This window comes from Clarias gariepinus, chromosome 28, assembly GCF_024256425.1.
Source record: "Clarias gariepinus isolate MV-2021 ecotype Netherlands chromosome 28, CGAR_prim_01v2, whole genome shotgun sequence".
NCBI classification, from domain to species: domain Eukaryota; kingdom Metazoa; phylum Chordata; class Actinopteri; order Siluriformes; family Clariidae; genus Clarias; species Clarias gariepinus.
The window spans coordinates 11,684,918-11,698,258 of NC_071127.1; the positions used below are offsets into that span (position 1 = coordinate 11,684,918).

Here is a 13,341-nt window from a genome sequence, read left to right on the forward strand (position 1 = left end):
CGTTTTTTGAAAAAAAAAAAAAAAAGGTGGTCTGTAGCGAGTGAGACTCACAATCACTGTGTCACAGAAAAAAGAAGAAGAGGACCCTGTTTGTGATCATGTTCAGTACCAATGCTTGCATGATTTAACGGTGAGGCAACGCTCCCAGAAGGTTTTTTTTTTTCCTTTAAGTAAATAGTTTTTTTTTTTGTTTTGTTTTTTAATTCACTGTGAAAAAAATATTTGAAGATCTGAAACTTCCTCTTGTTCACTTTAATTTAATCTACAAAGGGACAATCAGAATTGGCATGCAGATTAACCCCCAAACAAGCTCCATTTATATTCTCAGTATAACCCAAGTTTAATTTGGTGTTAAAAAGTTTCCAGCTATTTTTTTTTTCTGAAATATTATTCCCTCATAGATTTGCACAAATACTCCAACCATAACATTCAATCTTTTGAGAATAACATTAATTTCCTTGTTAGAGTGGAACCTGTCACGGGTAGGATATATAAGCCAGTTGAACAGTCAAGTCAGAATGGAACAGTCAGTTCTCAAAGTTGATGTGTTGGAAGCAGGAAAAATGGGCAAGCGTAATGTTCAGAGCGACTTTAAGGGCAAAATTGTGGTGATTAGATTTAAGCCCTGTAAGTTGTGAGTTGGGCCTCCATGGATCAGACCTGTCTGTCAGCACATTCCACAGATGTTCGATCGGATTGATAACTGGGGAATTTGGAGGCCAAGTTCCCCAGATGTGGTGTTCCCAATATGCTATGGATAGTCCTAGTTGGTTCAAGGAAGGCAAACCGGTTCATGATGAGCGAAGGCTAGCATGTCTGGTCCTATCCCACAGAAGACCTACTGTAGCACAAATTTATAAAAACCTTAATGCTGGCTATGATAGAAAGGTGTCAGAACACACTGAGCATCACAGGTTGCATACCTGCAAACCGATCCCAAATGCATTTACAATGGGCTTATCAGGACTGGAACATGGACTAATGGAGGAAGGTGGCCTGGTCTGATGAATCACATTTTCTTTTACACCATGTGGATGGCCGGGTGTTTGTGTGTGTTGCTTACCTGGGAAAGAGATGGCACCAGAATGCACTATAAAAGGAAGGCAAGCTAAAAGAGACAGTGCTATGCATTGGGCAACATTCTGCTAGGAAACACTGAACATTGTTAGACAGAGTAAACCTCTACATCTAAATATTATTGCCTATTAACAGTGGTCTCTTTGAGCAAGATGAAAGTTTTTTAGGAATGGTTTGAGGAAAACCAAAAGTAGATGTTGACTTGGCCTCCAAATTCCCCAAATGTCATTCCGATTACACATCTGTGTTTAATCTATGAAGGCTTAACAACTTACAGGGCTTAAATGATCTGCTGCTAAAGTCTTGGTGCCACAGCTTACCTTGAGTTTTTTTGGGGCCCATGGCTTGATGCTGGTCAGAGGTTAAGGTATTGGACTACAGTTTGGAAGGTCCCAGGTTCAAAACCCATGACCCTTAAGTTGCCATTGTTGGGCCCTTAATCCTCAACTGCTTAGGTACAGTATATAATGAGATTAAAAAAAAATTTAATTTACTCTGGATAAGGGCATCTGCCAAAATGCCTAAATGTAAATGATTCAGCGAATGATTCATGATGGCTGATGGTTTTAATGCTGGCAATACATATGCATATATTTATACAAATATGGTCAGTTTAGGTGGTTTGACATTTGAATGGTCTGTGTTCATGAAGCTTTGCCCCAGGATTTATAGTAGCTTGTAAGGCATCTATAAAATCAGTAACAGGAAGCATATCCAAACAAGCAAGTCAGACCATAGAAGTCAGCTCTTTTTCTTCTCCTTTTTTAAAAGTATTTGTCTACATTTAAGTAAATCCCCCTGATGTTCCAGATTGCCATTTCCTTAAAAAAAATAATAAAAGCCAGACAACCAAATTAGCAACGATCCAGTCCTCAAATGCCTACTCATGTCTTGAGCACTTTTATCTAAAAATTGTATGGTATCTTTCCAAAACGTCCTTTGATTGAATTAAGCCGTCACAGCTCGTCTCTGTTAGGACCGGCTTTGTAAATCCGGTGCTGAGAGAGCTCAGCAGGGGATCTCCAAGAACTCCCCCTGAGATTAAACGGCAGATGAAAGGGGATAACGCCTTCGCCGTCCGAGAGCAACACATGTCGTAGACAAAAGTGATCAATCGTGTTTTCTCCTCCTTCCTTAGTCCGAATACCAATAAGATTAGCTCAATCAATACTCTTATGAGTGATTGGATTGTGTCTGGGCCTCCAGAGGGGGGAAAAAAGAGAGAGGAAAGCGGCTCGATTTTCCCAATGATTAAAATGCACTTGAATTGCTTTGATAGCATCAAGGACCTTGGTTGTGTAAGGGCAGTGCTCGGAGCAGATAGAAGCTGGGACCTGCATATTACAGATACAACAAAGGGATTAGACTGATTCATCAGTGCAAAAGAGATAGAAATGGTTCACATGATTAGTACTGAGAGCTGTGTAGTACATTTTTCTTGAACCTGTGTGTGCTGTCCTAGTTACCATATGTATTTTATTTAAAGGGATCTAATGTGATTAGATGACTAATAAGTGTTATCAGAAATGCACAAGCCTAGGTCTTGGTGGAAAAGCCTCAGTCTGCAGCCCAGTCACATGTTTTGGTTGCTCGGAAACTGACTTGGCATGTAATCAGTAGTTAACCTAATACTGTATTATAACATAGGGTGAATTTGTTAAGCTGCATAGTTAAGTGCATAAGGAAATGCATTTGTTTATGATGGTAAATCTCTTCCAACAAAGCTTTTAATATTTAATATAAGTATTATCACACCTAAAAGATTACATCATCTTGCGTCACACCTAAAAGATGCCTATTATATCTGACTGTCCTTATATACACTTAAACATTCTAAGAAGAAATCTAGCCTGTTAGAAAGCCAAACAGGAAAGTTTTTTGTTCTGTTTTTTGATTGAGAAAAAATAAAATCTTCATGCACACGATAAAAATAAAAATGTCTACCATTCAGCAGGGGACTCTTTGGCTGATGTATGTAGTGCAGCAGGTGGTTGGATGCAGGACAGGTAGCATGCACAATAGCATGAAGCAAGATGTGTCATGTCATATTTAAACCAAACATAAAAATAGTTGCAAGCAACAATGAGCGGGCCCAAGCACCCTGCGCCATCGCCACCTGGGCACCCCAGAAAAACAGTGGGCACATGGGTTTAAAGGGGATATCCCAATACCATCATGACATAATTTTAGAAAAGTTGAAATTTAAAGTTTAAGGCATTGTCACTGCTAACCCGTTTGAGATATTAAAAATCCCTCATCCTCAATGTCTTTAGATCACATAGGCCCTAGTCTGGTGCCGATCGGATAAACTACATAGGAAGAGTATATCAAATTCCTTGCGGTCTGTTTTTCAAATGACACAAATTAACTGACGGCCTGTTGAGTTGAGCCCATGACATGCAAAGTGAACGTTGTTCGGCTCAATGAGCTCTAAATGTATACCGGGTTTCACGTGCATACGTACAAGTGTGTATGAGTTATGCGACAAAATCTTGTGTGAGGGTACCGAGCCACGTCCGGGACCCTAACCATTCTCACCAGCATCCTAATGGCAGCAGACTCCAACCTGTCTCCCAATTTTTATGAGTTTTTGAGCATGGTAAGACCCCTAAAAAGCCCCAAATGTGGGGAAAAAATCCTTAGGAAAACAAGAGGCTCCTGTACACCCTAAAGTGCTGGGGCCCGAATAATCTTTAGGAAAAAATATAGGGCCTTTTACACACTATGAAGACATACTGTAGGGCTGATGTCATAGTGCCTGGGCCCTAAATATCTAGAAGAAGTTTTTCTCCAGAAGATCCAAACAACACTTAAGGAGGTGGTTATACAAAACCTGGTCACGTTCTTGGTGGTTGCTATGTGTGCATGGGCTTCGAGAGTAAATACCTAATAGACAATCACAGGTTATGGTGACCCTGAATGTGTAATATAACTGAAAAAAAAAACACCCATTTGTTGTTAAATTGGTCCATTCTGACCCAAGCATAAGACTGATAAGCATCCTGCCTTGTGGTTATGCTCTGCAATATACTTTCAAATACATAGTTTTTTTGTTTGTTTTTTCATAAATAAACAAGTTTTAATTGGTTGCACAAATTATCTGCCTTTCTGTTGAATGAGCTTTTGGACAAGATTTACCTTAAAGACAAAACTAGTTGCAGTCTGTTTATAATTAGAAAACAAATTTATATGTCCATTTTAAGGTTTAGGAAACTGACAAGGTTAAGCTATTTCAGTGGACAGGTCTTGTCATTTTGAATTCCAATTACCCATAATCACCTGCCTCGCTCCAGCTTGGGCCTGCATGGCTGAGCAGTGTTTTAATTCAAAGATGGTAAACCGTGATACACAACAAAAGGTTCATTAAGGCAAAGTAATTAAAGGCGTGAAACGGCGAAGCGTCATGGCCAGCACTAATAAAACGCAGGCCTCCTGTGGATGCCACGGGTCTTAAACTCTCCTGCGGAGAGAAGAGGAGTCTCCCGCTCCTTGATCCTTCTTTATTTGCCAGAGTGGAGGGTTCACACGAAATCAATCGTTGGCTGTATGCAACAATAAGCGTGCACTCATTAGCACGACACACTCACATTCTTGATCATTTGTCTTCTTTTCACCGAGCGGTCTCGAGGGTGATTTGAATTCCTCCTTCCTGCACACATTCCGTATCCATGCTCATGATGTTGCTGATGTTGCTGCTTTTTAGCTTCACTTCACTTCCTCATACAAGTCTGTAATTAGTAGTATTCTTTGGTTATAGGGAATGGTGTCTTAATGCTGTTTTGTAATTTTGCTTAACTGCTTCATAAACTTGGTTCTATATTAGAAGGAGGGCTTGACAAAGCTAACGAGTATACCATTCGTGTCATAAGCACATTAAACAGAGATTTTCTGAACCAAGTTATGATGCTATAAAGCATGGCAGTATGATGGCTTAGAGGTAAGCACTGTCGCCTTGCACCTCCAGGGTTCGGGTTCGATTCCCGCCTCAGAGTCTGTGTGCATGGAGTTTACCTCTGTATACTCTGGTTTCCTCCCACAGTCCAAAGACATGCGAATCAGTCTAATGGGCGTCCCCAAATTGTTCCATAGTGTGTGAGTATGTGTGCCCTTTGATGGGTTGGCATCCACCCGCCTCATGCCCCAAGTTCAGTTCAATTCAATTTTATTTGTATAGCGCTTTTAACAATAGTCATTGTCGCAGAGTAGCTTTAAACAATCAAAAGAATTATTTAAGTTTGTATGGAATGTGAATGTGTATGTATCAAAATGGTCAAATAGTCCCTGATGAGCAAGCCGAGGGCGACAGTGGCAGGGAAAAACTCCCTGAGATGGCAATAGGAAAAACCTTGAGAGGAACCAGACTCAACAGGGAACCCACCATCATTTGGGTGAAACAGAGAGCAGGAATTGATCTGCATTCAATCCTGTGTGTTAGGTGGGAGCCAGTTCAGCTATAACAGTTGATGTTAATTGATGTTAATATGGAGTCTAGGTAGTTATTGGAGGCTAAGTCACCTGGCATAGGCTCCAGGCCCCTGCAAACCAGGATAAAATGATATAGACAATATAGTGAGTGAGCTATAAAGCACAAAGTCAAATGTTTTCTGGACCTAGTCCTGTGCCTGATGCGTGGGATCTTTAATTCCATTCTGCTTTTACTGTTCGACATGGGGAAAAAAAAATAATCGCAGTTTTATTGTATTCCTTCATATACGACTTCTTTTCAAAATGTACCGTATATAGAGACAAAAAGAAAAGAAATAGCAGAAATCATTGATGCTCCTGGTCAGTCCACATAATAGACCTAGACATTCAGTTAGCTTACATTGCTTATCTTGCATAAAGCAATATATAGATCAAACAACATGTTTACACTAACTAATGCATTATTCAATTTGTGTTTAACGATAAGGGGTGTTCGAGGCAAACTACGGCTTGTGATGAAATTTCATATATATATATATATATATATAGAGAGAGAGAGAGAGCTAATGCTCTTTAGCCCATAAAAACTCCTGGATAGTTCAGACACTGCTTTAAGTAATGCAATGTGTATACAATCTGTTTAGCAGGAGTTAAAAAATAGAAGTCACAGCTCTTTATTTCCCTCTATCCTTTTGAGGCCATATAGTAGACGAATAATGAAGTCTAAGGCTTGACTTATTGTGTGGATTACTTAAGCATCCAATTGCAAAAGAAATCGACTTACCCCGTCGTGAATACCAGTCATTTTAATTAGCTGATTGGTTTATTTCGGCACTGTCAATTTTCTAAAAAAGTAATCGTGAATAAAACGACATGAAAAAAAAGAAATAACCTTGTGTTAACTATTCTGCTAATGGGGACAGCCAGTGTTTTTCACACATAACAATAGGATGTGAGTAGAGTGCAGTAATTCTCCCCCCTCCTCCTTTTTCTACAGAGAGAGATCATGTAATGGAGGCAGTTTCGAGCTGACAGTCTGTCGCCGTGGGCAGCCCGTTTGCTCATCGCTCTGTCACAAGGAATATGTGGATTAGATAGTGATACGAGCTTGGCATATCAGGACATGAGCAGCGTATGCCATTAAGACAAGCTTGGGAAATAAATTCTGCCATCGTTTAGGATGAACATATATGTGTGTGTATATATATATATATATATATATATATATATATATATATATATATATATATATATATATATATGAGTACATATGAGTCGTTCTTAATATGTATATCGTTTCAGTTATGTTAGGACTACATGATATTTATTCATTTATTCCAAATGATGTTAGGAAATGCTATAAGAATCTCGAGTTTGGCATTTCTTGCTAGTGAAATGTTCTCGTATTATTGTAGATCATTAATTAAAATGTTTGTTAGGGAAAACAGTGGAGTAACTAAAAATCACTGATCATTGTAACAACAAGAAATCCATTCAGTTTGGTGCAGAAATGACCGATCACCTGTTTACTGTTGGATATATACTTTTTATTTTTTAATATTGTTAAAGTGTTAAAGGCATTAAAATTACCTAAACTGGATCTTTAATATGGTAACCTAAACCTTTTCATAATTACCCTCTTTCAGTTTTTAAAGGCACTTGGAATACATTTAGAAACTGTACTGATTTGTTTCAGAATTGCTGCTCTGTGAAAATCTTATTCTTGTTTTCAACTTGCGTTTTTTTTTTGTTTGTTTGTTTTGTTTTTTCTTCCCCCGAATCATTTTTGCATATCTGGGCAGCCCGGAGTCTTATTTGGCTGCTTAGTTGGAAACTCAATGATCATGATAAAAAACAAAAAAAGTCCATGAAATTCCCATGATCTGGTTATTAGTTTGTAGAGTCTAATTTGGCAGGTTTGTTGGAAACTCCATGATCATTGTAACGCTTTGATGATAAAGCTGTTTGAAACACCATGTTCTGGTTATTTGTTTGTAGAGTCTAATTTAACGCTTGGTGGGGAAACTCCATAACCTTGAAAGCATCTGAACAGTGGTTTTAAGAGGATGTTTGGCATCTCCATTCCCCTATCATTGGTTTGTAGAGTCAGTTTATGATGTTTGATTAAAACCTCTTTGCCAAGTTATGGATTTAAGCCACCTGAGATGACCCTCTGGTTGGAAACTCTATTACTACACTAGTTCCTTATAAACTCTAAATTATTTGATTACTAGTGTTTTATTATATTATTGGTTTGTAGACTATTTGGAAATCCAATGAAATTGACATTAGTTTGCAGAGACAACTAGACTGTATGGTAAATCAGACCGATTTGTGATTCTTACCTGACAAGGTCCATGAAGACGCGGTGTGCTCGAGTGTCCTCAACCCCACTGAACACCTTTAGGATGAACTGGAACACCATGTACACCTTCAACATCAGTGCCTGACCTCATTAATGCTTTTGAAAATGAATGATCACAAATCCCCAAAGCCACACACAAATAGTCTGGCAGAATGGCTTTATAGAAGAATGAAGGTTATTATAACAGAAATTTGGAAAGGGATGTTCAAATAGCCCACATGGATATGATGGTCAGGTGTCCACAAACATTCTTCTGTTTGGTTGAAAACCCTATGATCATTTTATTTAGTTGCACAGTTTGACCAAGCCATTTGAAATCCCATGATTTGATTATTGGTTTTTAATTTATAATAATGACACCCGGTTCGGTTTTTAGTTTATATACACTGAAATTCTCAACCAAGCTTCCTGCTCTTTAAGATTTCTCTTAGGAGTTAAATGCGAGTGAATGTTCTTACACGTAAAAGGATCTTGACGGCTGTGCGGCAAAAGAAAATTTGCTAAAGTTTTACCAAAGAAAAGTGTTGTTGGTTTGCAAAAGGGAAAATTGTTGCTATTTTGGTAGAGACTTCAACCTCGACCAAGTGTAATGTAATAAAGTAAATAATGTCCATAAATCAAGGCAACCTTCTTTTCTTTGACAGGATGTTCTAGCCGTGTGCATATCCCACCCTTTTTTCCTCATTAGTGCTGTGTTATATCCATCACTATCCTTTAATTAGCATTTGGTGGCTCTGCGCGGGCAGATTTTGAAAAGGGCTTCTGCGTCATTTAACACTGCGTTCTTCCTATCGAGCTTGACCCCATCTTTGTAAATACCTCCAAACCAAAGTATGGGGTAAAAAAATTTGCTTTTGGTCGGATAAAGTGTTCTGGAGGGAAACGAACCGATTTGAGTTAAGGCCAACAAATGATAAAGTGCTTTTCTTTCATTTTCTTCTCCTGAACACCGTTTGATAAGAGCCTAGTACATCTCATCCATATAATGTATACGAATGGGGGGGGGCTATTGACCTCCTCGGCCCTTATCTGATTTACATTGCCAAATCTGGATCTTCACTATTGATTACAACATAATTAGTTAATTACAGGCTGGATGGAGAGGGGAGGGCATGGAAGCTGGCCTGAAGGGCATCCAGGCGTTCACCAATGACAGCCCATGCATGATAAATGGAGGTCTTGCTAACACTATATGTTATTTTCACAGCTCACAAAAACATGGATTGTCCAGTTATTTCAAAGTAAACACAATTTTATGTCTGATGTTCGCAGGCTCGAATGGTGGATGGTCATAAGACTGATTCTCCTTTTAAAGCTGGGAAATAGGTTTAAAAAAAAAAAAAAACCCTATAAGGATTTATTGGTACGATGCACAGAAACCCATTTCAGGCGAGCCAATCAAGCCGGCGTGTTTTATGATGGCTCTACAAGGCCATGTGAGAGGTGCTGTGCCAATGTGTTTTGAATCTATTAAGCATCTGTTACCTGACAGGAAGCTGCTCTGTCACCATCGATCAAATCTGCCTGATGAGGACCATGCCGCTTTTTTGGCAGGGATACTTGTAGACCGCGTGCCTGCAACGTGTCAGTGGAGACACTGCTCCCTGGCTTGAGCTATGTCCTCGCTGGTAATATGACTCTTCCTCTCTCCGTAGGTGTGACGAGTGTCAGCTGTGTTACCACTTCGGCTGCCTGGACCCTCCCTTGAAGAAGTCGCCGAAGCAGACGGGCTATGGGTGGATCTGTCAGGAATGTGACACCTCATCATCGAAGGTGAGAGTCGCTTAGGGGACGCCGAGGTGAAGACAGGGCTGTAATGTCGTCAGCTGATGGCGTTCTGATACACCTGGGGAAAAATTTACTAAAATCACACTGGGTCAAAATTGAGGTGTTGGTGTTGAGCCCAATTATAATTTCATGGTTTTTAGTTTAGAAAGAAAGAACAAGAGAGAGAGAGAGAGAGAGAGAGAGAGAGAGAGAGAGAGAGACTCATTAAATACTAAATATTTTTAAAACAAAGCAGACTTCTTCCTTTATTTTCTTACAGCGCTAAAAAGTCTCGCCAGCATTATTACGCCATTAGATGAAAACTTGGAAAACCTTTTTTTTTTTCAACATAAGTAAAATTTCATCAACTAAATGTTCTGAAAGTGTTGAGTCCAGTTGAGGAGTTGCTTTTTCTTTGGGGGTCAGTTGGGGGCAATTTAAGACCTTAATACAAGAATATTTTAAATCGTTAAATAATCAAATTAATTAAATCAGTCTACTTTCCTGAGCATTGTGAATCCTTTCCCCACCCCCGCCCCCTAGTAGAACTTAATTACAGTTAACTTTTAAACAGTATAGCAAAGTTTGTTATTCTCTGATGCTTTTCACATGCAGTAAGAGTGCACTGCTAATCTCAAGAGGTGGCTTCCTCGAACATTCAGCATGCAATATGTACTGTATGTCTTTGGCTCCTTTAACGGCAGATCAAAGCAAAGTGGCCTGTGTTTGAAATTTTAATGACGATACGGTCAGGGGGAATTCATCCACCGCTTTAATTCTCCGGTATCTTGCTTTAGCCGCTGTGGCAGTGACTCAGAGCTCGGAGCCATCGTTTCTCTTAGAATACCTGTCTGGCAAAAAGCTCTTACCTTAATTCTGGAGACAAAGAACACTGTTGACTCAAACCTTGCTTTCCATATTCATTTTAATGTCTCCCTCCCTTCAGAATTATATGTCCAACCGCCAGCGATATATATATATATTTTTTCTTTCTTTCCCCTAGTCACATTTTTCCCCCTCATTGAATCAAAGGCAATGTGTTTCAACTTCCAAACCTAATTAAGTTAATAAATGTACCCGCTTTTCAATTTATCTTTAAAAGGCCAGCCTGGGCCTGCCAGGCTCTATCTGCATGGAAAATGGAGGTTAATTGATGTTGCCAAAGAGAAAGTGGAATGTAAAAGGCATAGTGGGATGTCTGCGTGGCAGGAACGCCAATGCGGGATTATCGTTCAGCAGTAACATCAAAAGGTTAGAGACGATCGAGGCAAGGGTCAGCCATGATGGTCATTATAAGTGGCATCTATTTTTCTTGCCCCCCCCCCCCCCCCTCTTTATTATATGAAAATAGGAACATAATGTTTTTTTGTCCATCATATAAAATTTTTTATCCACATTTAATTAAACAGTATGACTTGTATGGACAATTGCATATTGTATCAATTCTAGATTTATACATCTAAGCAGTTGAACTGGCTCTACACGGCAAATACATTTCTCTCGAATCCTGCCTTCTAAAATACGGAGTCAAGAATCGAATTGACAGTTGACCCCCATCGTGCACCCTGTTAGGTGTTGTAAGTCAAAAGCGCAGAAGAAAGCATAAGAATGATGACCTGCTGCTACAACACGAGGGCTAAGCGGGTGCGAACAAAAGCGCCGAGCGGAGGTAGACAAAAGAGATTTAGACAGTGGGAGGCATACGGCGGATTAAGCAAGCCTTCACTTTTTAAACGAGTTCTCTGGCAGCCTGCAGGGGGAACCGCTCCAATCCCCAGAGAGCCTGAAAGCTCAGACGCAATCCCGTTTAATCACACGCTTACACACAGCCTGCGAAAATTGGGCTACACACTCTTCGCTCTCTCTCTCTCTCTCTCTCTCTCGCTCACGCATTCTTCTTCAGGCCTAGCAGACTTTCTGTTGTAGCATCCGCTGCCGCCTAGTATCTCTGTCTAGCTTGAATTTTCGGCAAGCATAATATTGATTAATAATGATGTTTTTTTTTTGTTGTTTTTTTTCCTGCTGATTCTCTTTAACAACCTCCCCAAGGTAGCTATTGCAACACGCCACACGCTAGAATCAACACTGCACTTAAAACACGCATGAAGAGTTTTTTAGTCATCATCAATGCAGAATCAAGAGTTCATGGGGTGGGGTCAGACCTGATCCAGCTCCTCCTGTAGGTTGGCAGAGAAGAACCAGAGCGTGGAGTTGTTGGTCACCGTGTGTGTTCCAAGGGTTAGGGGTAAAGGTTTTAGGAGATTTTAGATCAGGTCCAGCTAAACCTCCTGGACGTTTGGTTAAGCAGTAAGGGCAATCTCTTTCCTGCCCTCCTTAAACACCTTTTTTTTTTTTGCCTTCTCACTTCATTGAAGAACTGGATAGGGTTTGGGGGGGCGTGGCGGGGATGGGTGTTGAGATGATTACAGATTCCCATTACTCGCCGGCATTTAATAGATTTTCTTTTTCAAAAATGAGTCTATCCAGCTTAAAATGTCTTTTTCGTCCTTTCAAGTGTAACTCAAACTTAAATATAAGGATAGTAGGAATATAAGGAAAAGTAAATGGTATAGATGGGTTTGATCAAGACTCAAGCTGGAATTGATGAAAACATTTTAATCTGTATATTACTACAATTTGTTCATAACCTTTATAAGATGTCAATTTATTCATAACCTAAAGGCTTAATGTAACAAGCTCTAGTGGTGTAGAGAGATACAGTATTCAGAAATAAATGAATTGATTTTGATTTAAAGATTAAACGTACTGTACAGTATATAAAAAGCAGTTCAAAGTACTTTTAAATAAAGGAATGGATTGAAATGCAATTTTTTTAAATAATTTTCATTTAAGTAGAGGAACGTTTTACTTTAATCATCAGCATTATTATTGTAACCCTGCTGGGAATTATATTTTAACCAAATTACAGTACCATTATTATTTACTTGTCCATTTATACTGTATAAGCCAGGAGCATTCAAGTAACGTTTGAAAAAGGCTTCAATTACATAAAATTCTTTGCAAATAGGTCCAGTTAAGCGACTAAGTGTTTAACACTCTACTAACTATTTAGTTTATGCTGTACAGTAAATAAGAAATTGCACTTTATAGTGCTATGGAGCGACGAGAAAGTGACGAGAACCATCCAAGCCGCGTTGCTCCAACAGTTTAATTGCTGTTTACGTCTGGTCTGTGTTGTTATGGTTCGTTGCTGTATTGTGGAGAAATCCACGTACCTTAGCCACAGTCATCTATAACATTGTTAAGTCTTATACAAGCCTGAAATACTGGCTTGTCTAATTTCTTCAAAACTCTTTTCATATTGAATGTCTTTCACCCAAAATGTTATTTCGAGTGTTATAATTTTAAATCCCGGTTATATATTTGCAAATACCACACTTATAGCCATACCGCAATCGCTCTACATGCATTTTTATTTATTTTTTTAAAAACCATTAAAAAACCCAGCCATGATTCACCTTGTGCCTGAGATGGAGGAAGGGTCGACATTAAAGATGTACGTCACTCTCTCTCGTTGGCAGCTGGCAAATGAAGAAGCAGCAGTAGTGAAAAGTGGAACCAAAGAGGTGATTTGTTATCCCTTCCAGCCTTGACTTCTAGATGAGAGCAGAGAAGCATTTTAGAGAAATGAGACCGGCTCACGCACTGCACCGCCATCTTCTCATATGCTACATCTCGATCAAAGC

At 39.3% G+C, this 13,341-nt stretch overlaps 1 protein-coding gene across 2 annotated transcripts in view; it reads left to right on the top strand.

Moving 5' to 3' along the window:
* The window catches only part of phf14 (PHD finger protein 14), a 104,514-nt gene that overhangs the window by 73,357 nt on the left and 17,816 nt on the right, over positions 1-13,341 (top strand). For both annotated transcript variants that reach the window (XM_053490099.1, XM_053490100.1), the window contains exon 17: positions 9,523-9,640. In XM_053490099.1, the coding sequence (XP_053346074.1) occupies positions 9,523-9,640 (118 nt within the window). The remainder of the gene's footprint in view (positions 1-9,522; positions 9,641-13,341) is intronic.